The sequence below is a fragment of the Coturnix japonica genome, chromosome Z (genome assembly GCF_054131305.1).
Source record: "Coturnix japonica strain WE chromosome Z, WE-NBRP24, whole genome shotgun sequence".
In the NCBI taxonomy this organism is placed as follows: domain Eukaryota; kingdom Metazoa; phylum Chordata; class Aves; order Galliformes; family Phasianidae; genus Coturnix; species Coturnix japonica.
In genome coordinates this window covers 72,894,030-72,916,880 of record NC_140702.1, presented here as the reverse complement: position 1 = coordinate 72,916,880, position 22,851 = coordinate 72,894,030, and the positions used below count along the sequence as shown (strand labels likewise).

The following is a 22,851-nucleotide window of genomic DNA, read 5'->3' as shown; positions in this document are numbered from 1 at the left end:
TCCTCTTGACTTGGGCCATGCTGCTGCTTTCCTACTCATAGAATCATTAATGTTGGAAAAGACCTTCGAGATTCCCCATGCTCAACCCCAACCCACCCCACCGTGCCCACTGCCCATGCCCCCATGTGCCTTTGTGTAAGAGAACTTTCAAATTTCATGCATTAGAGTCTTAGCATGGCTGAACCCTCTGATGTATCATATAGTACTTACCAAGATGTCAATCTGGGCTTCAAACCACCCAGAACATCACATTTAATTCAGCATTTGAGGAACTTTTGTTGCTGTTGTTGTTTTCTCTCCTCTTTTTCTGTCAAGCTCCTGCTCCTGACTGCAGCTGAGATTGACTTGGTCTTGTGTTGGTCCTTCCCTTCCTTGCTCTGAGAGAGAAACCAGCTGGAGCTGCACACCAACCCCTACTGTGTGTGTTAGATGTTGGATGAACTTGATGCCGATGTCCTCAGGTTCTGGGATGAATTGTGCTCCAATGTCCTTCCAACCATCATAGAATCATAGAATTATTTGAGTCGGAATGGACTCTTAAAGGTCATCCGATGCATTGAACAGGGGCACCCACAGCTCCATCAGGTGCTCAGAGCCACATCCAGACAGAACTTGGGTTCTCCAGGGATGGGCCATCCACAGCATCATGTTGAGCATCATTCGTTTTTCCTTTCCTCCATCTCTCTCACCTCAGTGTTTGCACATGAGAAATACCAGATTCCTATGCTTGTGTTCACTTATTAATCTGAGCTTTGTTTCTCTTTGGTGGGCAAAAAGGGGCCATTTTAAGGACAACTTATGTGAAATCTGTGCAGCGTTTTCTTCTTCCACGTGTTGTATTTATTTTATTGAACGCTGACTTTTCATTTGGCTGGAGGTATGGCTTCATTTCTAGCAGATGGGTGCAGGAATCAGCTGCTGATGCTATGGAGGTCTCCTGACAGAGATCCTGGAGATGTTCATGATTTCTGGTCACAAAAAATCTATGTAAAGCTGAGACCTCTGTTGTCAGTAAGGCGATCCTGACACTATGAATAATGGAGAGGAAATGCAGACCAGTGTGGTGTAGTTGCTCGATGGGTCTCCTTTTTCACCTGCCCATCTGCCTTATAACCACATGACAACCTTGAGTAAATTTTCATGAGGGTTCTGAAGCTGCTACAGGTTGGGAGGAGGAGGAGTGCCTGTGCTCTTGCTGGCACACGGAGAGGAGAAGCAAACTGGACCATGTGTCCTCATCCAATCCATTTTCCAAAGAGCAACTACTGTGAATAGCGTGTACTGATACGGTAGAGTCAGTCTGTCAACTGACCTTGAGCAACACTGAAAACAGGAGAATGGTCTCAGCTCAGCCCAATGAATAAATCATAATAGCAAAAAAGGAGAACATCCAAATACGGAGAGAGATAGAAGGAAAGAAAGGGGAAAGTGCCTTAATCAAGGAAGTGAAGGAAGGCAGAAGTCAGGAGGTGAGCTGTTGGGTTGGAAAGGACTCCAGGACAGATGGACAGACAGTGAGACGTGGACAAGAGAGGACGCTGAAACAAGAGCAGCCCAACCCCAGGCAGAGGGAGGAGTGTTAAGGACTTTGGTAATAGGTAAAGTCACCAGGAGAGGTGGCAGAATTTAAGTTGTGGGAATCCTGGTCCATTGTTTAAAGTGCAGGGGTGAAAAACAATGCCATGAAAGAGACCAAAAAGAATAAGGCAGAAGAAGAGGAGGAGGAAGAGGAAGAAGAGGAAGAAGAGAATGAGGAGGTGGTGGAAGACGTAGTGGAGGAGGCAGTGGAAGAAGATGGGGAAGAGGAAAGCCAGCAGAAAAAGAGCAAAAAGAAATCAAAGTCTGAGGACTCAGAGGATGATGAGGAAGTGAAGAAGAAGAAAAAGAAGAAGAAGAAATCCAAGAGAAAAGATTACAGCAGTGAGGAGGAGGATGACTATGAGCGCAGAAAGAAAAAGAAGAAAAAAGGCAAAAAAAGCAAAGAAAAGAAGAAAAAGAAAGGTGACAAGTCCAAGAAGGGAAAGAAAGAGGACAATTTCCTGGAGCTGTATGAACAGGAGCTCCGTGACTATCATTCAGACTCCTCCAACGCAACAGAGGATGAGTACAACAAAAAGAAAGGTCAGCTCCATCGTTTCCCATTTCCTCCCTTGTACACTTCAGATATCCAGCCTGGGGCTCTTCCTGGGAATGCAGGCTCTTGTCTTTCCTTTGTTGAGAATATTAATTGTATATTATATATATATACATATATTAATATTACTTATATGGTGGTGCTATTGGGAAGCTGGATCAGCAGTCAGACTCCCCTGTGTAAGCAGGGTACATGGCCAAGGCACACGCTCCTGCTCATGCATTTGCAGCAGGGGAATGTTGGTGGTCTCAGCAATCAGACTGGGAAGGCAGTGGGGTGCTTAGGACTGATGTAACAACATGAGATCCAGCGCATGGTCCCTCTGGCTGTTGTGAGTAACCAAGTAAGGTGGAGAATTGCTGCTAATCACATCTAAATCTGAATGTTGTGCCTGTACAATTATTATCCCACGTGCACTGAGTGCTTTATGGTGTGTTGTGCAGTGAATTAGGGTTTAGGTGATATGGTCCGTTTTGTTTGAAGACTGTGGTCTGGAGAAAGGTTGTACCCATCAGCCAGGCTGTGTGTAGATAACTCCTGGCAAAAGGCTGCACTTGAGCATTTTACCTACTGGATGGCAGTTAGTAATCCTCCTAAAGCAAACCTGATGTTCTGGGGTCGAGAAGCAAGGAATGAGCAAGGCAAGAAGTAATGAGTCATGGTATGGCCCCATAATTAGGGAAAGCCCTGGGTAGGGGGCACCGTGGTGCTCCCAAGCACAGCAGGATCATCTCCTGATCAGGGGTGGGCAGCAAAGGGGTAATGGGCTGCTGGGGGGTGACACCGACTGCCCATTCCCCATGCAATTGGATCTTGGTGCATCTGGGGCAAGATGCTTACCTTCCTAGATGGGTTTCCCTGTTGGTTAATTAGTGTAATAATCAATCTTGTGCATGGTAATTCAAAGAACTGAGTGTGCCTCACACCAGTGGCGTGGTTATAGGTTAACTCAAACTGATGAGTTCCATAGCGTGCCGTATGGCTGTTCAGGGAAAAGAGAAATGATCCAACATCTCCAATGGCTGTTCAGGCCATACACATAGCTTGCCTCATTAGTGATGGCTCTTTGAGGGAAGAGAAGTTCTCTCCTCATACCACCATTATTTTATTTTACATTCTTTTTATAGTGGAGGAAGAACAGCTTGCACTCTGTGAAAAGAGAAGTTCCAGCAAATTATTTCTAACTATTTCTCCATGGTCTTCATCCTACTCTGTTAACAATTTCTGCTGGGAAAGTAATAGCTTGTGGCTGAAAACACTGAAAAGGGAACCAGACAGGGATTGGATTCTCACAGGCTCCATCAGAAATAAAAAACCTAAGGCATAACCTTCAACATTTATTATCGTAACAGCCTCAGGAATCCCAAGAAGCTTTTCATGTGGACAAAGTCCCAGCAGTTAATGGGTGGTTGTTACTTTAATCAGGACTCCTTCAACTTGTGGCTGAGGTGGTGGAGTCTTTGTCCCTGGAGGTGTTCAGGAACCATGGAGATGTGGCAGCTGGAAACACAGGCAGTGGGTTGGGACATGGTGGTAAGGGTTGGGGTTGGGCTTGGGGGTCTTGGAGGTCTCCTCCAACCTCAATGATCCCAGGAGGTACCAGCTGCTGTTTTCTTCTTGAGGCTATTCCCTTTTTCCAAGCACAGCGCTGTTGATTTTGCATTATTAATCAAAGTAAATTTCTGCTTTTTCCTGACTTGGTCCTGGAGGTTGCCACAATTTTCCTTCCAAAGAGCTGAAGGAACTGATTTTGGTCAGCTCCTGAGAAACGTGTAACCACTGCAAAAGCTTCTCCAAAGCCCTGGAGATTTTGGCTGCCTTTGGCACTGGTGAATATCCAGTAGACATGAATTTCAGTCCTTAACTCCTTTTGTTCTAAGAAGACGGGAGATGTAAATGTTTTATGAGCAGAGAGCTGATGGTGTCTGTGTCATCTGATGTCCCCTTTATCTCACTGCATTAGCAAGCAGGAGAAGGGATTCCCTCCACCTTTGTAACAATCAACTGATGACTGAGGAACAAGGGGAATCCAGCTCCTGGAGACAGGAAAACAAAAGATATAAAGCGACTGGGTGTCAGTGTGGAAATCATAGCAGACAGCAGGCATTTCTAAGAAAACTGCAGCTCTTGTCCATTCCTGAGTTCCTACTGTAAACCAGGATGATTATTAAGTATTTGCCAAGTTTCTTCTACCACACGTTTTCAACAGAATTTAAGGATCGTGCTTCATCCCCATAGAGCAGCAAACTCTATAGAAGGTTTTCCTCATCTCTTGGAAGCTTTGCATTTAGACCTGTTGTGCTGGTCACCATCTAGATACTTATATTTTATTCAGCACATTATCTTAAATGGTGTTGGGAAGTGGAATGGCCAGTGTTGATTTGTGAGCAGACACACGAGCTGATCATCCTTCTTCCTGCTGTGCACCATCCATTTCATTGTGTTATATCCATCACATTCTGCTCCTTCAGTGACCGAAGGGTTACACAGGAGAAGCGTTCAGGACACACAAAGTTTATTGCTGAGTTCTCTTTAATCTAGGAGCAGAATGGAGGAGGAAAGCAAGTGCTGCGCGATATCTGGCTCTCCCTATGCTATATTCAGAGCCAGAGATGTACCACATTCCTCTGTGAGGATCAGCAGTTTCAGAGTCTCCTCATCTGTGCCTGCACCCACTGTGCACCCATTGGCACTTGTTTCCCCAGCACAAGAGCAGCCCAAAGCATATGCAGAACCCACCCCTGTCACATGTGTACAATGCATTGGGATGGCTTTGCCCAGCTGACAGCCCCAAAACAGCACAGAGGAGCAGCTGTGGGTGCCAGTTGCCCCATGCAGCTGATGTGCAAGCTGTAAAACCACCAGCTCCAGAGCTGCAGCTTGCAAGCACTGCTGTTCTCATCTCCCCTGAAGTACTGCAAATGCAAACAGTGTGACCAGTTCACTTTCATAACCTTTGTTATCTGTGGGTGCTGTTTAGGTGGAATATTTGGCTTTTTGGACATTACTGGAGAGGACTTGCTGAAGGGAATCTGAGCAAAAAGTCAGTGGGAAGCCTATGTACACAGAATGATGCATTCAAGTCTAGATGCGTTCCCACCAACCCTTATATCCCACCAGCCCTTTCATCCTCCCCCTTGGACTATTATCTGGACACTCAGCTATTAAAAAGGCAGAATTATCCCAATCTGGATGAAAAGCCCAAGAAGAAAACTGTGGTGTAAGGCACAAAGCAGGGAGAGAACCAAAGCAAGCTAAATTTCATTCCAGGTGCGATGAGACCCTGTGCAGCCCCACGTGGGGTGGTTCATCTGTCTGTGGTAATACCTGAGAAGAGCATGCAAATTAACTGTGGGTGTTGCTGATGGATTCATATGCATTGCAAGTCTCATTGTGCAGATGTCACAAAGCAATGGTTCAGTGGTGGGAAAGCCATCATTTCTACCAACTCGAGAGTTTCTTGTTTTATGTTTTTTTAATATGTATTTATATTTTTTAAGTGCTGTTTGGAGAATAGCAACTGTCTTTCATGAATGATTAAGTCGAAGTATTATGATTAATTCATAATGACAGCTAACAATGTGCTTGTAAATATAGGTAACACATGCTGCTTGTATTTACAACAAGCTGCTGGCAGGTTCCAGCACCTCCTTATTCAAAGCATCAACACCAGCTGGAAGGTGCAGCATCCAATCCTCCAGTGCCTCTGGGCCAGGGGAGACATTAAAAAGGAGCTCTTGTGGAACTACCCTTCCTGCTACATTCAGGGTGTTGGGGAGCAGAGCTGGAAATGAGGGGAGCGCTTCTTGGTCTCAGTTGTCCTGCTGCCTGGACAGCAAGAAGAAAGTGGGTCTGTTGTCAGGACCTGGTCCTGAATAAAAGGGACAAGTAGTGGAGAAGCGCTTCCCTTGCACTCTGCAGATGCAGTTCAACTTTGCCTAACAGATAAAATCCATATTATGTTTTATCTAGGCAGCGTTATTTTCCACTGCTGTCCTCAGTCATGGTTCAGAGAAAACCCATGTCCTGGCCAGCCCTCCCTGCCTCCAAAGATAATGAAAGAGACAGAATGGGTTTTTCTCTCACATATTTCTCTCCCCCGAGGCACAGTGTTTTCCTCCAGCACAATTTAAACTTGAATAACAAAGATGTTGATCGCTGAGCTAATTCTATTTTGCTGTTCCAGCAAAGAACAGAGATGTGTGGTGTGTTTTTTTTCTGGAGGTAGGAAGGCAAAAGCACTTTTAAGTGATAGCTGGAGCACCAGATGAATCAAGTCTGGCTTCCTACAGCGCAGGAGAATGAAACGTTGATTTTGCAATAGCTGATGAAGCATAACAAGCTCCAAACTACAGCTCCTCTGCCTGTGGGAACTGGTGGGACAGCACTCAGCTTTGGATTTAAATTCTAAGAGGAAAGTGATGTTTCAGAGCTGAAGATAATGCTGTTTGTGCTAGTGGTAAGTTTGCAGGAAACTTCATTAATTCGTGGCCACAAAGTGCCTCAAAATGCAAGATGCTATTAATTTCACAATCCTTTATATAATCTTTGAATGGGAAAAAATGGATAACAGTATGCAACTGGCTCAAATAGTCATGGAAAAAATTCCCATCTTTTGCTTTGAATAATTAATTTGGCATCCGTACCAGACTCAAAAGCTGCTTTTGCTGGAGCTTTTATAAGCAAGCACTCTCATAGTGTGTGAGGCCTAAATCTGTTCACATTTTTGCCAATGTGAACCCAAAGTCATTGTGTTCGTGTCAATGGAGTCAGTCAGGATTTGCCCCAGAGAGAACAGGAGAAGAATTTGACTCATTTTGTTTGTGATGAGATTATTGCTCAAAGTGTGGTGTGATAAAATCAAATGAGCTGACTTCGGAGGTTCATCTTCACATCGGGTGAAGGAATGTCACTTGTTGAGGCCACAACGATATTAACCAGTGGGCCCATGTGCAAAGAGGGCAACCCCAACCTGCAATGGCCAGCACAGATGTTAAAATCTTCCAAGTATTTCAAGCATTCCTGTTGCTGGACAAAGGTGAGGTACCATCATAACATCCACCTCAGTTGTTAGAGCTTCCCTGTGTGAGAATGTGACCCAAGGGAATTTGCAGTCATGGCCATCATTGGTACTTAGCAATTCCATGTTGTGAGAATCAGAACTAAAACAGTCTTCTGCCCTTAAGAAATTCCCTCCTTATGGATCGCAGGGATTTCTGAATGCTTCCTTGCTAGAGGATCTCAGCCTCTGCTTGCCAAGCTTTCCAGTAATTTTAGCAACCATTCTGACACAAGTGTTTTTCTATTCTGGCTGTTGAATGGACGAGTGAATAGCATAAGCTCTTTCTGCAAGACAGGGAAACAGATGTAAGTTCTTCCAGTAACACTGCAGCGTAACCTGATACTGATTTTATGCTGTCTGTATCTTGTGCTTGAAATGACTGGTTTTCAGTGCTTACTTTCAGAAAAATCCAGTGTCGATTATTTCCATTTTTACTCTCGAGTGTGCCCATGAAAAGCAGTAATGGGTTTGCAGTCCATAGCAAATCTGCTCTGCTTGGCTTGCTGAAACTTCTACTAGTTTCTGAAGACTTAATGCCAGAGAGCCAAAGAGTGCAGTCAGCTGGGGGTTCAGTGTCTACCAGATGAGATAAGTGAACCAAATTCCAATTGATTGAGATAATATTTGGAATCAGCTGCTATAATAAAAGCTTTATATTGTCTTTGCCTGGCCTATTGGGAGAAAAGCAAGGTTTGGAGACTAGCCTGAAAATCAAGCATTCCCAGGCAAGATGCTATAGATTACTGTAACCTGGCCATGTCGTGGCACTCAAAATACTTACACTGATCTTAGGAGTGAGATGGTTTGCCAGTCAAAAGCACCAATATACAAGTGTGCTCCCTTGCCTCTACTGGCCTTGTGAAGGAGATGCCAGTGTGGTGGGAATGGTCCTCCTGTACTCCTCTTCAAGAGCAGAACTCTTTGAGAAGATCAGTGGTTCCCCATTACACCTCTGTTAGACAGCCAGAAGCAAAGTCCTTAATACTGACATCCCATACATTAGAAGGGGAGGAGGAAGATTTTGTGAATGTACTTGGAAACTTCAGCAGTAACCATAAAATCCCTATGGATGCTCTATATTTGCATTCAGTGATTGCTTCTGTCAAGCAGAAGTCTAAATAGCAGGATACAGCCAAATTTGGAGTGATACACCAAAACCTTGCTCCCATCTGAAATCCTTTGCTATAATTTGTCATTAGCTGTTGGGCCACGCAACTGTCCCAGGAGACATCCTGAACTGGCAGTGAGCATCAGTGTCAAATAATGGGAAAACAGCAAACTTTGTACTTCACTACGTTGATGGGTTTTTTTAACCTATTTTGTAACAACAAGTGGATTATTGCTTTTGTTACTTCTTGAAAACCTTCCTCAATAACAAGCATGCATTCCACGTGAGACTGCTGCAGGTAATGGATAGGAAGGGTGAATCAGCAGGTGGTCAAACTTATGTAGGCAGTGACCCTGTTAAAAATGAGTTGGGAAATTCTATAGAACTTAGGTGAATATTTTCCATTGGTGGAGGGCTTTAGGGGCTGGCAGGTTTGTACCATAGTGGCAAAGTGGAAACAGCCTGCGTTCCTGAGGAGAACCACAGAACCACAGCAGCAGTGAATTCAGACCTGCTCAGTGGGGAAGAGGAACGTGGAAAATAGAAGCTAAAAATGGAGGAGGAGCTTGGAAGGCTGCAAAGGCTCCCAGAAAGAAAGTAAGGGATTCAGTGGGAAGAGAGCTAGCTGGTGAAACAGATACTACACTAAGGATGTTTAACTTCTGTCCTTTCTTAATCTTTCCCTTCACAGCTGATGCACTGAAGAAGTAAAAATGATATTTCTTGCCCAGATTTTGCCCTTGGTTAGAAGTGTGACTTCCACAGAAATCTGATTTCAAGCTTTTCAGCTGATTCAGTTTTATCGCCCTGAAAGGACAAGATGTTCACACCTGGGGTTTGCTGAGGTTGGGCATGTTATCACAAAGCCAGAACATACAATTATTCATGAACAAAACACTTAGGTGGTAAAAAAACAAAACACCATTGGTCTACATCTCTTGTCTTATGCCACAGATGCTGCTCCCAGCAAAAGAGCTGTACAAAATGTTATCCCTCTTCTACCTGGTGGGTGAGTCCTCCAGCTGCAGAGATGCAGGTGAGGATCACAATCATCAGCCATCAATGGTTTATCAGAAGTAAAAGAAATGCAAAGGAAATGAACGATCCTGCTTATAGGCTGCAGAGCTTCCAGGCTCTGCTTTCCTTTGAGGAAGCAGCTAAACAAGCTGCATATCTCAGCTCCACTTCCCAGTAAGACCTAGCATCAGTAGCAGCATTAAACTTTTGTTGTCTTCCCCCAGAGGGATTCCCGTGCCTTGCTCCCATCTCATCACAGGAAAGCAGTGACATAATCTGTTTGCACAGCTGGCAACACAGTTGTAGTGATGGAGAGGAGGTGGCAAAGCTCCTTTCCTTTTCCAGGCATGCACCATAGCACTTCTGATGTGTGGTGACATACTAGTGTCACCAGCCCAGCCCCTGCTTTGTTCCCCTGTGCGCAGTTAATTAAATCATTGCTAACCGCAGCATATGCTCAGCAACAATGTGTGCTACTTGGGCTGCAGCACATCTGAACTCCACAGTCAGATCTGCTCCCAGCATGATCTGATCATCCACCTGCTGCCTGCTCACCCTGGTGCACGGATGCTGAATGGGAGGTTGTGAATGTAATGTGCAAATTTGTTTCTCTCTTTCTCTCCAATTGACCAGAAAGGCTGATAGATGATGGAAACTGGCTTGGCAATCATCTCTCCCAGCTCCCTCTGTACCCTTGGGTAGTTGTAACATCACTGAAATGTAGGGGTTGGAAAGAACCTCTGGAGACCATCTAGTCCATCTCCCTGCTAAAGCAAGGTCCCTACAGCAGGAAAGAATTCAGGCAGGTCTTGAATATCTCCTTAGAAGGAGATTCCACATCCTCTTTGGACTACCTGTTCCAGTGCTCTGTCACCTACAGCCCCAGGTCTCTCAGCTTTTCCTCATAAGGAAGATGTTCCAGGCCTCTTTGTGGCCCTTTGCTGGACTGTATTTAGAAGATCTCTGTCTTTTTTTCCCTGCCTTTCTTGAACAGGGGATCCCATAAATGGACACAGTACTCCAGATGTGGCCTCCCCAGGGTAAAGTAGAGGGAGAGTATCACATCTCTCCACCTGCTGGACACATTCCTTTTAATGAATCCCAGGGTATGGGATGGCTTTCTTAGCCACAAGGCACACTCCTAGCTCATAACCAACCAGGACACACAGGTCCTTCTCTGCAGAGCTTCTTTCTAGCAGAAAATAATGTGCTTTGAGATGACTAGACACGCAAAGCCACTATGAATGAGCACAGCAATATTGTAGCTTAATGATGAAAGATTCTTCCGAAGCAGAGACGATACAAAATCATGATGTAATTCATAATGAATCATGAGGGCAAGGTAGATTGCAATTCCTGCTCCCATCATAGTTAATGCAACTATGCTGTCTTTCTGTGCTATGCCAAGCAGTGCCCATTAGTGTGTGTGAATGCTGACAAGAACAATGAAAACATTTTTTTGTACCTATTACTTGTGTAAATTGTGGATATTGTGTTCTTTTTTGCACAGCTGTGAAAAAAATTTCCTCTTCTTCTGAGCCCATCCATAAAATATGTCAGCCAGGCATTCTTAAAATATAGCTGAGCATTGATCATAACTTACTGTATTTATTATGATACTGCCTCCTTTCTGTCCTATTTGTATTCATGGAAAGGAGAAGTTAGGAAAACACTGTGGTATTTTGTTCCCTCTCAACGCAACAGAGCCCTTGGAAATGAGGAGTTGTTTCCAATCAGTTGTACATGAATGGCCACAGTTTTGCTCTAGCACTCTGTCTCCAAGCCTTTCAGTTAAAATGGTGATTTAATTTCCCTTGGGGAAAGAGTGCTACTGGGGAAAAAAAAAAAAATATGATGCTCAAAGTCTGCGATATCCTGTTTGGGTTTTGGTTTGTTTGTTTTGTTCCTTCTGAATTCATATGTAATGTAGTGAGGAAAAAATGGACCCTAACAAAGCACGTAATTTTAATGCACCCATGGAGAAGGACATTTTTACAGTGTTCAGTCTGAGAAACCATATGCTTCGTAGTCACACTGCGCAAGATGAAGTGCTGAAAATGTTATCCTTTAGCCTGTAGGTCTGAACCTAACGTTGTTCCATTAGCTGATGATTACTGTGTGATCCAAAGGCAAAACGACCATCAGGATTCTTGGTCTGGCTGTAGGCAGGATTTTGTATTTTCATGCTCTCTGTTCTGCATTGAGCCAACCAAGATGTGTCCTTCAGAAAGGTAACCTGTTGACAAACCTTGAGCCTTGTTCCAGCTTCACTCATCATCCTGCTTAAGAAATGCATGTCCGCTTGTAGTTTTAATGCTTCAACCTTTTGGCCATTGGACCTTGCTGTGCCTTTCTCCACTTGAGCAGAAGTCTATTTTCTATTTGTGCTTCTCCCAAGAAAATACTGATGTGGGGTAATAAAGTCACCACTCAATCTGCTGCTCAGAAAGGTAAATTGACATTGCTTTGATACTCTAATTTAAGCAGTTTCCTACTTTATCCTCATCCTGATTTACCACTCGGTCTTTGGTAGTATCTCCAGAACATCTGAAAAGTAAACTTTCTGGCTGTAGTGACTCCTTATCTTCATACAAATGTATTACCAGCACAAACAGGGAAGTGTGCATTGCCTTGATGTGTACATAAATGAAAAATGACTCAACAGTTTTACTCCAACACTTTGCATTAATTCCTCTGTTACATGTAATACATGCACATACATTACAATAGGGGAGGAGAAACAGAATCACAGAATCACAGAATCACAGAATTACCCGGGTTGGAAGGGACCTCAAGGATCATGTAGTTCCAACCCCCCTGCCTAGCAGGGCCACCAAACATACACATTTACTAGATCAGGTTGCCCAGGGCCCCGTCCAACCTGGTCTTGAACACCTCCAAGGACGGGGCATCCACAACCTCACTGGGCAGCCTGTTCCAGGACCTAACCACCCTTCTAGTAAAGAACTTTCCCCTAACATCCAACCTAAATCTTCCCTCCTTCAACTTAAAACCATTTCCCCTAGTCCTGCTATTATCAGCCCTTTCGAAGAGTTTACTCCCCTCCTGGGAGTAAGTTCCCTTCAGGTATTGAAAGGCTGCAATGAGGTCACCTCGCAACCTTCTCTTCTCCAGGCTGAACAAACCCAACTCCCTCAGCCTGTCCTCATAGGGGAGGTGCTCCAGCCCCCTGATCATCTTTGTGGCCCTCCTCTGGACCCTTTCCAAAATCTCCATATCTTTTTTGTACTGAGGGCTCCACACCTGGACACAGTACTCCAGATGGGGCCTCACAAGAGCAGAGTAGAGAGGGACGATCACCTCCCTATCCCTGCTGACCACCCCTCTCCTGATGGAGCCCAGGATCCCATTTGCTTTCCGGGCTGCCAGAGCGCACTGCTGGCTCATGTTAAGTTTCTCATCTATCAGGACCCCCAGGTCTTTCTCTGCCGAGCTGCTCTCAAGGTCCACTCCTCCCAGCCTGTACAGGTGCCTGGGGTTCTTCCGGCCCAAGTGCAAAACCTTGCACTTTGCCGTGTTGAACCTCATTAGGTTCACCCGAGCCCAGCTTTCCAGCCTGTCAAGGTCCCTCTGAATGGCATCTGTTCCCTCCACCGTATCGACTGCACCACTCAGCTTGGTGTCGTCAGCAAACTTGCTAAGGGTGCACTCCATTCCCTCATCGATGTCATTAATAAAGATGTTAAAGAGCACCGGTCCCAAGACAGACCCTTGAGGGACGCCGCTCGTTACCGGCCTCCACCTGGACATAGAGCCATTGACCACCACCCTCTGTCTGCGGCCTTTCAACCAATTGCTTATCCATCTAGTTGTCCACCCATCAAATCCACCTCCCTCCAATTTGGAGATGAGGATGTGATGGGGGACCATGTCAAAGGCCTTGCTCAGGTCCAGGTAAATGACATCGGTCGCCTTCCCTTCATCCACCAACGCCGTCACTCCATCATAGAAGGCCACAAGATTAGTTAAGCATGACCTTCCCCTGGTGAAGCCATGCTGGCTGTCTCGGATCACATGCTCGTTCTTTATGTGATCAAGCATGTTGTCCAGGAGGATCTGTTCCATAATCTTCCCAGGCACAGAGGTGAGACTCACCGGCCTGTAGTTACCCGGGTCGTCCCTGCTCCCCTTCTTGTAAATGGGAGTGACATGACCCTTCCTCCAATCATCTGGGACCTCACCTGACAGCCACGACTTCTCAAATATGATGGAGAGCGGCTCAGCAACCACCTCAGCCAGCTCCTTCAGGACCCTGGGATGCACGCCATCTGGCCCCATAGACTTATACTCATTCAGTCTAAGGAGGCACTCTCGGACTTGCTCTACCCTTACAGTGGGGAGGGATTTACCTCCTTGGTCCCCACATGGAGGTATGGGGGTGCAAGACTTAGGGACGTGAAAAAGACTAGAATCCTGGCCACCAGTGAAGACCGAGGTGAAGAACTCATTCAGCACCTCAGCTTTCTCTTCATCTGTTGAAGCCATTTCTCCTTTTAAATTTACCAAAGTAGGCACGCCCATTTTGGCCTGTCTCTTCTGGCCAATGTACCTGTAGAAGGTTTTCTTGTTGTTTTTCACATCCCTCGCCAAGTTCAGTTCTGCCTGCGCCTTGGCTTTCCTGATCCCACATCTGCAAGTTCGGACGGCATCCCTGTATTCTTCCCGGGTGACACAGCCTTGTTTCCAGAACTTGTACACCCCTTTCTTCACTCTCAGTTCTCTTAGCAGGTCCTTGCTGAGCCATGCCGGTTTTCTACCTCTCCTGCCCACTTTCTTAATCAGGGGAATGGAGACCTCTTGTGCTGCCAGGAGGGCATCCTTGAACAGTAGCCAGCTCTCCTCAACGTCCTTATCTTTGAGGGCAGCGCGCCAGGGGATCTTGGCCAGCATTCCATTGAGTAGCTTGAAGTCTGCTCTTCTAAAGTTGAGCATCCTGGTCCTGCTCTTTGCCAGGCCCACATCGCTTGAGATCACAAACTGAACCAAGGCATGATCGCTGGAGCCCAGGCAGCCTCCAACCTTGACGCCTTTGATGATCTCCTCAGCGTTGGTGAGCAGCAGGTCCAGCAACGCTTGACCTCTGGTCGGTCTGTCCAATACCTGAACCAGAAAGCTATCATCAATGGATTCCAAGAGCCTTCTGGAGCTCTTGCAGCTCGCCGTGTGGTTTTCCCAACAGATGTCAGGATGGTTGAAGTCCCCCACCAGGACAAGAGCCCGTGAGCCAGACGCCTCACGCATCTGGAGCAAGAAAGCCTCATCAGCAGCCTCCCCTTGATCAGGTGGCCTGTAGTATACCCCTAATACCAGCTGACCTTTATTAGTCCCATCTCTAATCCTAACCCACAGGCTCTCAACCTGTTCTTGACTGTTTCTCATGGGGAGTTCCTCACAGTTTATCCAATCTCTGACATAAAGGGCGACTCCCCCACCCTTCCTACCTCGCCTATCTCTCCTAAAGAGCCTATAGCCATCGATGGTAGTATCCCAATTGTGGGAGTCATCCCACCATGTTTCTGTGATAGCAACAATGTCATAATTTTCAGAGTGCATCACAGTTTCCAGTTCCTCATGCTTGTTACTTAGGCTCCGTGCATTAGTATAAAGGCACTTCAGCTGGGCTGTCCGTCTCACCACCTTCATAAGCGATCCAGGATCCACTAGAACAGTGGCATCCCCAGAATCATTGAGTTGTTTAAGTTGGAAAGGACCCTTAAAGGCTATCTAGTCCAACCTTCCTGTAATGAACAGGGAGATCTACAGCTACGTAGTTGTGGATGAAGTTGCCAAACCACTATCTGTCATATTTGAAAAGTCATGGCAGCCTATTGATGTTCCCACTGGTTGGATTAGAGGAAACATAACCTCCATTTTCAAGAAGGGAAAAAAAGGAGATCCAGGGAACTGCAGGCCAGCCAGTCTCACTCTGTTTCTGGCAAGGTCATGGAGAAGATCCTCCTGAAGTGTCTACTAAGGCACGTGGAAAATAAGGATGAGTTGATAAATGGTAACCAATATGGCCAGTAACCAATGGTAACCAAGGCCAGTACCTGAAGGGAGCCTACAGGAAAGCTGGGGAGGGAATTTTTATAAGGACAGGTAGTGACAGAACATGGGAAAATGGCTTTAAACTGGGAAAAAAAGGTAGATTTAGACTAGATATCAGGAAGAAATTCTTTATCATGAGTCTGGTGAGCCACTGGCACAGGCTGCCTGGAGAGGTCGTGGATGCCCCATCACTGGAAGCATTCAAGGCCAGGATGGGGCTGTGAGCAAGGTGAGGGAGGTGCCCCTGCCTATAGCAGGGTGTTGGGACTGGGTGATCTTAAAGGTCCCTTCCAACCCAAACCACTCTGTGATTCTATGATTCTAAGTAGTATGTGTTCACAGAGGGAAGTGTTTGATTTTCAGCAAAACCCATTCCAGTTCATCTGCTGTTGACCCATTTGTCTCCACCAACCCATGTGAACCATCTCTGGGACTTATAATTCAGCTGAGGTTTGAGGAACTACTTGGATCTGTAATGTATAAGGCAAGGAACTTCTCCTGTTGTCCTGATCTTTCTCTTCTCTTTCCACAGTTTATGAGGTGGTGACAGTGACAGGAGACGTCCGAGGAGCTGGAACTGATGCCAATGTTTTTGTTACTCTCTTTGGAGAATTTGGGATCACTCCCAAGACTCATCTCACAAGCAAGTGAGTATATGAGAAGAAACCTGTATCCTTGAGGCTTTTGCTTCAGCAACTTGTATTGAATTTTGATGAAAGATAATACTGTGCTGATGGATGCAGAGGGAATAAATCTGAAAGGTATTCTGGGACCATTGAGGAAATTTGAATTTTTTTGCTGTTGAAGACTTCTTTCCAAATTCCTTGCAAACCTGCATTCCCTTCTGTAGATGGAAATGTATGCTCAGATCCTTATTATGTAAGTTTCACACTTGCAAGGTGTGGGGATACTTGCTTTTCTTAAGGCTTAAATTAGGTCCTCCAAATTTAGGAGCTTAGAATATTCACCATGTCTTTAGAGTGGGCACAATGGGCTAAATTCATATGTCTAAATCCTTCCTAAGTCTCTGTGTGAAATCAGGTACACAGAGATAAGTGTCCTTTAAGGATTCTGAAGAGTAATTTGGTGGGTGGGTCTGAAGTAAGGCTGATGGATCACCACCCACACCCAGCTGTAGGAAATCTAAGGCAAGTATAAATGGATGAAGTTAGGCTGTTTCCTAAACAAGGCTGCTTTCACTCTGTATCTGCTCTGTGCATGTTTGCACACTTGTGGTTGCACTATTTTGTTTTTCCCAAGCCACGACCAACACCATCCTCTGGATGGAGTTTCTCACTTCCCACATTAGGTCAATAGGTGCACATGTCCCATGAAAGCAGAGTAACTTTAATACAGCATCAGGTCTGCATGCAGTAATTCCCCCTTAGCTGGACAGCTGCAGTAAGAGGAAGCAGAGATCCCTTCCCCATGGGGTCTTGGCTGTATGTCTCTGTTTTTCTGTGTTCTTATTGTTCTGTTTTTCTTGAAAATGTGCATCAAAAGTTATGAATCCTGTGCTAATGTCACACGGTAACTTCACATTTTCTCCATTTCTACAGCACCGACAAGAGGTACCTGCAACTATTTTAAATTTAACCTCAAAAGAGCTTCTCTTCCCAGTGAAGCAACTCAAACATGAGAGTCTGTAAAGAAAATGATATGGGAATGGTAAAGAAAATACATGAAATTTCAGCCCTGTTTGCCATATTTGAAATTCAGAGATCAGAGGTAGCCAAAGGAGTTTTCTTACCCCATCGTTCTCAGGAGAACTTGGTGATTGTATGTTAAATACACGATCGAGGTTATTCGTTCTGTGATTTTCATCCTGACATGAATTTGTAAAGCAGAATACTGTTTCTCTTGATGCAACAGAGAAGGAAATGAGGCACATGAGGCAAAAGATGATGTGTCCATCTCATGTCCATGGCCAATGTGGGATCTTCAGCAGCAGCAGCAGCTCTGCTTGGGGAAGAGCTGCCAGTGCCCAGACCTGCCTGCTGGTGCTTGGCAGAACTATCAAACAGCTTCTGCTCTTGGGGAGTTTTCCTGTGGTCAACATTTACATAGGAAACCATTTAAGTGGAAAAGCATTCTTCTGCTTGTGGCTGTAGAAGGAATGAAAACATTATGTTTAAAAATGACATTTCTAATAAATTGTTATAAAAACGCTGTATTCCCTTTGGAGGAGAAGTCAGGAGATTTCTTAATGAGCCATGACTTCACCGATGGCTGCACAGCTCATCTCTTGTTAATGCCCACTCTTTCCCCCTATGATGGGTGAGGAGGATTTCAGGTTGCAGCAGCAGCAGCATAAATCTGTTAGCATTTTAGGTTTGGTCCCTGCTACTGCAGAGAGCAAATGGCTGAGGTCTTGGTAAGCCAGGATGAGAGGTGTGGGAAGCCAACCTTCTGCAGCTCTGAGTTCCAGAAACAGGTCCTATAGGAAGAGACCACCAGAACCACAACTGTAATTTTCTAGGGGGCTTCCAAACCATCAACAGTATTTCAGTAATTGTAAGCAAAGCCTGGAGCATTAGTGATCAAGAGAATTGAGTGAAAAGCTGGCCTGAACATAGGCATGTCTCTTTAGCTGATAGTTTTGTCTTCCAAATACAAAGCAAAGCATGAAACAGTCCATTGCCCCCAAATTTATTGTGCTGCTTTGTGAATATGGCAAAAGGATGGAATCTCATGCATCTTTCAACTAAACGTTTATATGAGTTCACTTATGACATGACTGCAAATGCATGACATTTTATAGGTATTTCCATTTCCCAGTATAGATAGAGAGATAAAATATCATGCATTGCCTAAAGATGGTACTGCCACTTCAGCTTCTGGTTAGAATAGGCCTTTCTTATTTCTTTTGTGATTGTGTGCTGGTAGTGAAATACATGGCATTTCAGCTCTTTTTGTCATGTACCATAAATGGAAGACATGGCATGCTGCTGAAATATCATGTGTTATTAACATTTGACAACAATAATGTAACTGTGAAAAACAGACACAAATCTTCATAACGACATGTTGAGCACCAGCTCTGGAAGTAGGAGCACCCAAAACCCACCCAAAGAGACTCATTTGTTTAGGCCAGGAAGTTTAGCCAAGTAACGTTTGGGGCTGTGGGCACTAGACAGGACCACCTTTGTATTTGCTGTCTGCAGTTTGATAGATGGCAGCACTTTGGTTACTGGTTCACCTTCCATCCTACACCAGCTACAGCTCAGCCAGAGGCTAAAAGCATTGCTAAATGTGAGTTTCTTTTCTATCACCAGCATGGCTGGACACAGAGGCAGCTGTCCTTTCATTGCTTGGTGACATTCTGGTAGTCTCTGAAGCTACTTCTTTTCTGTCCAACACAACCAAGCAGCACTGATCCTCCATAGAGTTTTATTTCTCCTTGCTCGTGTGCTTTCTACCACACCAAGGCAGAGGAAAATAGAAAAGATCACAAAACTCAGCCAGGAGTGCTGCTGCCACCCCACTCACAGCATTCAGCAGCAAGTTTATTTGTGGTTAGTGTAAAGGAGCCTGCTTTTCAGTGTCAGGTTTATCCTTCATGTTTGTAACAACCACAATAAATACTCATGTCCTTTTAAAGAAGTAAATAAATGAGAAGTGCAGATGTAAAAGGTTTTGCAGCTATGGTACTCTGAAAGAAAGATGAAACACCTGCTAAGTGACAGCTGGCTCCTTGCAGTGCCACTGAATTTGAGAACTATGCCATGAAGTTTTTTATTCTTCGCAATGAATACTTTTAATTGGGCATCCCTTCTACCTGCTCCTGAGTCACTATAAAGAGCTCTTCCAGTTCCCACTGCCAGCACACAGTGGTCTTTAGGCACAGTGGTCAGTAGAGGTTGTCCATCTCTGTAGCACCACTGCAAATGAGCTGCACCAGCTTGCAGAAGATCTGAATTTGTTGTCTATCAGCTTTGGAACAAATAAACAAATACTCTGAATAATAAGAATTGTAAGCAAGAATGGGTTTTTTTGTTGTATATATATAGATAGATAGATAGATAGATAGATAGATAGATAGATAGATAGATAGATAGATAGATAGATAGATATAGAAAGGGCTGTCCAGGCTAGTAAGCAAGCTTTCTGTGAAGCCTGAGAGCAGGGAAGCAGGGCTTCTAGCACAACAGCTGAAGCACTTCTGCAGAAGCAAGCTGCTTGAATGGCACAGGACATTTCCTGTGTTAAAGCTGCTTATATATCTACTCATCCTCTAACTGATGCTGATGCTAATCCACAGCACTTAACACTCTGCTGTGTGCTTCTATTATACCTTAATCTCAGCTTTTAAAAGTCAAAAATCATTCTCATTAAAATTATCCAGAATATTTCCACAGGGGAATGGGACAGACATTTTCAGAAGAGAAAAATTTGCCCCCAAATCTTGTAAAATAGATGCAAATCAATAAGTTGGGAAATATTTGGAGGTGCTGAGAGAGCTTTATGATGTCAGAGATGGCACTATCTGCTTGTGTATGGAAAATAACAGCTGATATACACAAAGTACATGTAACAAAGACAAGCACTATAGCTTAAATTGTCTAAATTCACTAATATTCTTCTGTTTTCTATGTGATTCATGAAAAACTAATATTAAAACATTTCGGCTCCAAACAGTGTAGACTGAAGGAGCCACTATTCAAAGCAATTGAAATCTCTCCTCTGAGTACTTATGGATAAGGCAGGGTCAATTCTAGTGTTCCCTTATGGCTCTTTGTAAAGATTCAGGCAGGCTCTCATGGTGCAGGGTGTTATTTTGGCTCCCAGATATCAACATCCTTCTATATAAATCCATCTTGTTCAGTTAAATCTTTTCAAGTGAGACCTCTCTTTCACTACGTGGTAGTTCTTCTCTGCTTCCTTAAGCAGGGTTGCTGGATTGGGTTATTTGTAGAAAAACTGAAAATAATTTCCACGATATGGAGCTGTTTGCAGCCAATGTGCTTTTCAGCTGCTTCCTTTCCCATCTGGAGTATTTCTGGACATGTGCTGCCTGATGCTGTGTTTCCAGCCACTTGCTGACTGATGCTGTCAGCTTCATGACAACTGTCTTGACAAAATATTTGCAGTCTGAGCCCTCGGGAGCATTTGTTTGTTCCAAGAAGGAGGTTAATGATGCTGTTGTTGGAGTTCTGCTTTAATGATAAATATGACTTGAAGGCTGCCTGTAAGTCCATCCAGGCAGTGCCCTTTCTGTGGGACAGCGGATGTGTAGGGAGAAATAGAAGAATAAAGTAAACCTATTGTAAGCATTTTGCCAACAGTTTGCAAGCTGCCGTCTCTGCCAGAGTCAGATAACCCGAGGTTATGAGGAATATTGGATAATGTGAGGATGAACAAAGCTGTCTGTTGATACAGACTAGGGATATATACAAGTTATCATCCCTGCCATCTATATGGGTCAAAATTGCTCTGCCCACCTCTGCCTGTGTGATAACCAGTGCACCAAGCAGCACTGTGTTTCCCCACCAGGTGACAGGCTGTAGAATGGCTGTGTGACACCCTGAGGTCATTCCTTGGTGCCCCACTCCTTGCCATGGCTGTTAAATCATAGAATCTAATCTAAATAGTGGCAAAAGAAGGTGCACCCTCAGGGAGATGCTGCCAAGAGAAGGCTCTTCCTCATTCGTGGAGCATCTTTACAGTGTTGTTTCATCAGGCATCCATGAGAGCACTGTGCATTCACTGTCTCCATGGGCTTTGCAGACAAGCATCAGATAAAATGCTGAACATTTATGTCATGAAGATGATCATTAGTGCCATTGCTCAAAGCTGTTAGTTCGGGTTTCTCTGTGGCTGCTAAAGGCTGTGGTTATTATTTCTGTGCCTCTGATGTGAACAACATCCATGTTTTCCCTTTGTTCTTCAGAGCTCAGCTCTGGGAAGAGTTCTGTCAGCTGGTCAGAGGTAAAGTTTATTCTTGATAAATAGTCAGTAGTTTCTTAATGTCAGCACACCAATGGGCAGCAAAACTCTCTTGGCACTGTCTCCGCACTGAGATGCACACAGAGATTTTTAACCACCAGTACTTCTTAACACCCTAGATTACACAAGCAAGGGGAAATCCTAAATCCTGGTTTAGGATAAATCCTAAATCCTGGTTTCAGCAATGTGAGCAGTGAGTGCAATGTGCAGGTGGTCATTCAGCCAGAAGAATCTGAATATGGATACTGAGATAACAAATAGACTGGGGATTTTGTTGAGTAATCCCTGTTCTACTTCCTTGGATGTTTCTTACATTGTAGTTGGGTAAAACACTGCAGCAGACTGTAAACAATACAGATGCTGAAGCCACTAACAGATATGAAATAAAAAGCCCAATTGAAACATATTTTCATTTTATTCTCTCTCTCTTTGGTGAAACTTCAGTATGGCCATTTGTTACAGGATATTCCCTCACTGTCCCCTTTCCCCTTTCATCTTCAATGCTAGAAAAGCTCCAGAGAGGAAGCATTGGGTCTTCCCTTAAAACAGTCCCCATTTGTGCTTTTGATGCTCTGCATCGAGAAGTTGGCTCTTCTTGGTGGGCTCTATGGGGCTGCGCTCCACCTTCCCTCCATAGACCCTTAGCCTCCATGATTGGCATGTAGAGAGCTTTGGACTAATTAGTTCCACTTAATACTTCTGAGCCATCTCCACAGCTCTGTACACCATTGGCGGTGCTGCATCGATCTCTGTTGAGAAGCTGCTGTCATTACAATGCGCGCTCGAGCCTGACAAACTAATTGCCTCTCTCTTGCTGGCTGTTTTCCCTCTGACAGCCAGGCTGAGGGAGGCTGGGCTGGATTTTATCGTCTCTTGTCTGCAAGACAAGGTTAGCTGTTTTAGTCCTTCCATGTCGCAGTGATGGTCCTCGTGCAGTTCCTGGGATAGCAGGGTGGAGGAGGAGGAGAACACACAAGATAACCTTTACATGAAGGTACATGCAGATGTTTTAATGATGCGGAGAAGAGTGCTGAGCAAAACCAAAGCCCACTGCTCGGATTATTAATATTCATTAACTTTCTGAGTACAAGCTGCTTGTCAGCTTTATGCTGCAGAAGCAAGTCGGTTTCTTGTTCTTTTTAATACAGCTTCTGCATTTTGCTGTCTAATCACCTGCAGCAACACTCAGCAGCCGAGTGAAATCCCACTGGGGAGAGCAGGTGGGAGAGGCTGTGTCTTCTGAGCAAGGATGGGTTTCAACCCAACGTTATTCACAGTGGAAAATATAAGCTTCAGAGAATTGAGGTGCTGACCAAAAAACATGGAATTGTAGAAACATTAAGGTTGGAAAGACCATAAAGATCATCCAGTGAAGCTATCAATCCATGCTGGTGACCACTCTAGACCACGTCACTCAGTGCAACATCTACCCTTTTCTTGATCACCTCCAGGGACAGAGACCTCCCTGGGCTGCCTATCATAGAATCATAGAATGGTCTGGGTTGGAAAGGACCA

At 44.7% G+C, this 22,851-nt stretch overlaps 1 protein-coding gene across 1 annotated transcript in view; it reads left to right on the top strand.

Moving 5' to 3' along the window:
- Positions 1–1,148: 1,148 nt before the first annotated feature.
- Positions 1,149–22,851, top strand: part of LOXHD1 (lipoxygenase homology PLAT domains 1) — a 121,597-nt gene continuing 99,894 nt past the window's right edge. The window contains exons 1-2 of the mRNA XM_085528198.1: positions 1,149–2,121; positions 15,923–16,037. Coding sequence (XP_085384324.1) covers positions 1,683–2,121; positions 15,923–16,037 — 554 coding nt within the window. The 5' untranslated portion in view covers positions 1,149–1,682. The remainder of the gene's footprint in view (positions 2,122–15,922; positions 16,038–22,851) is intronic.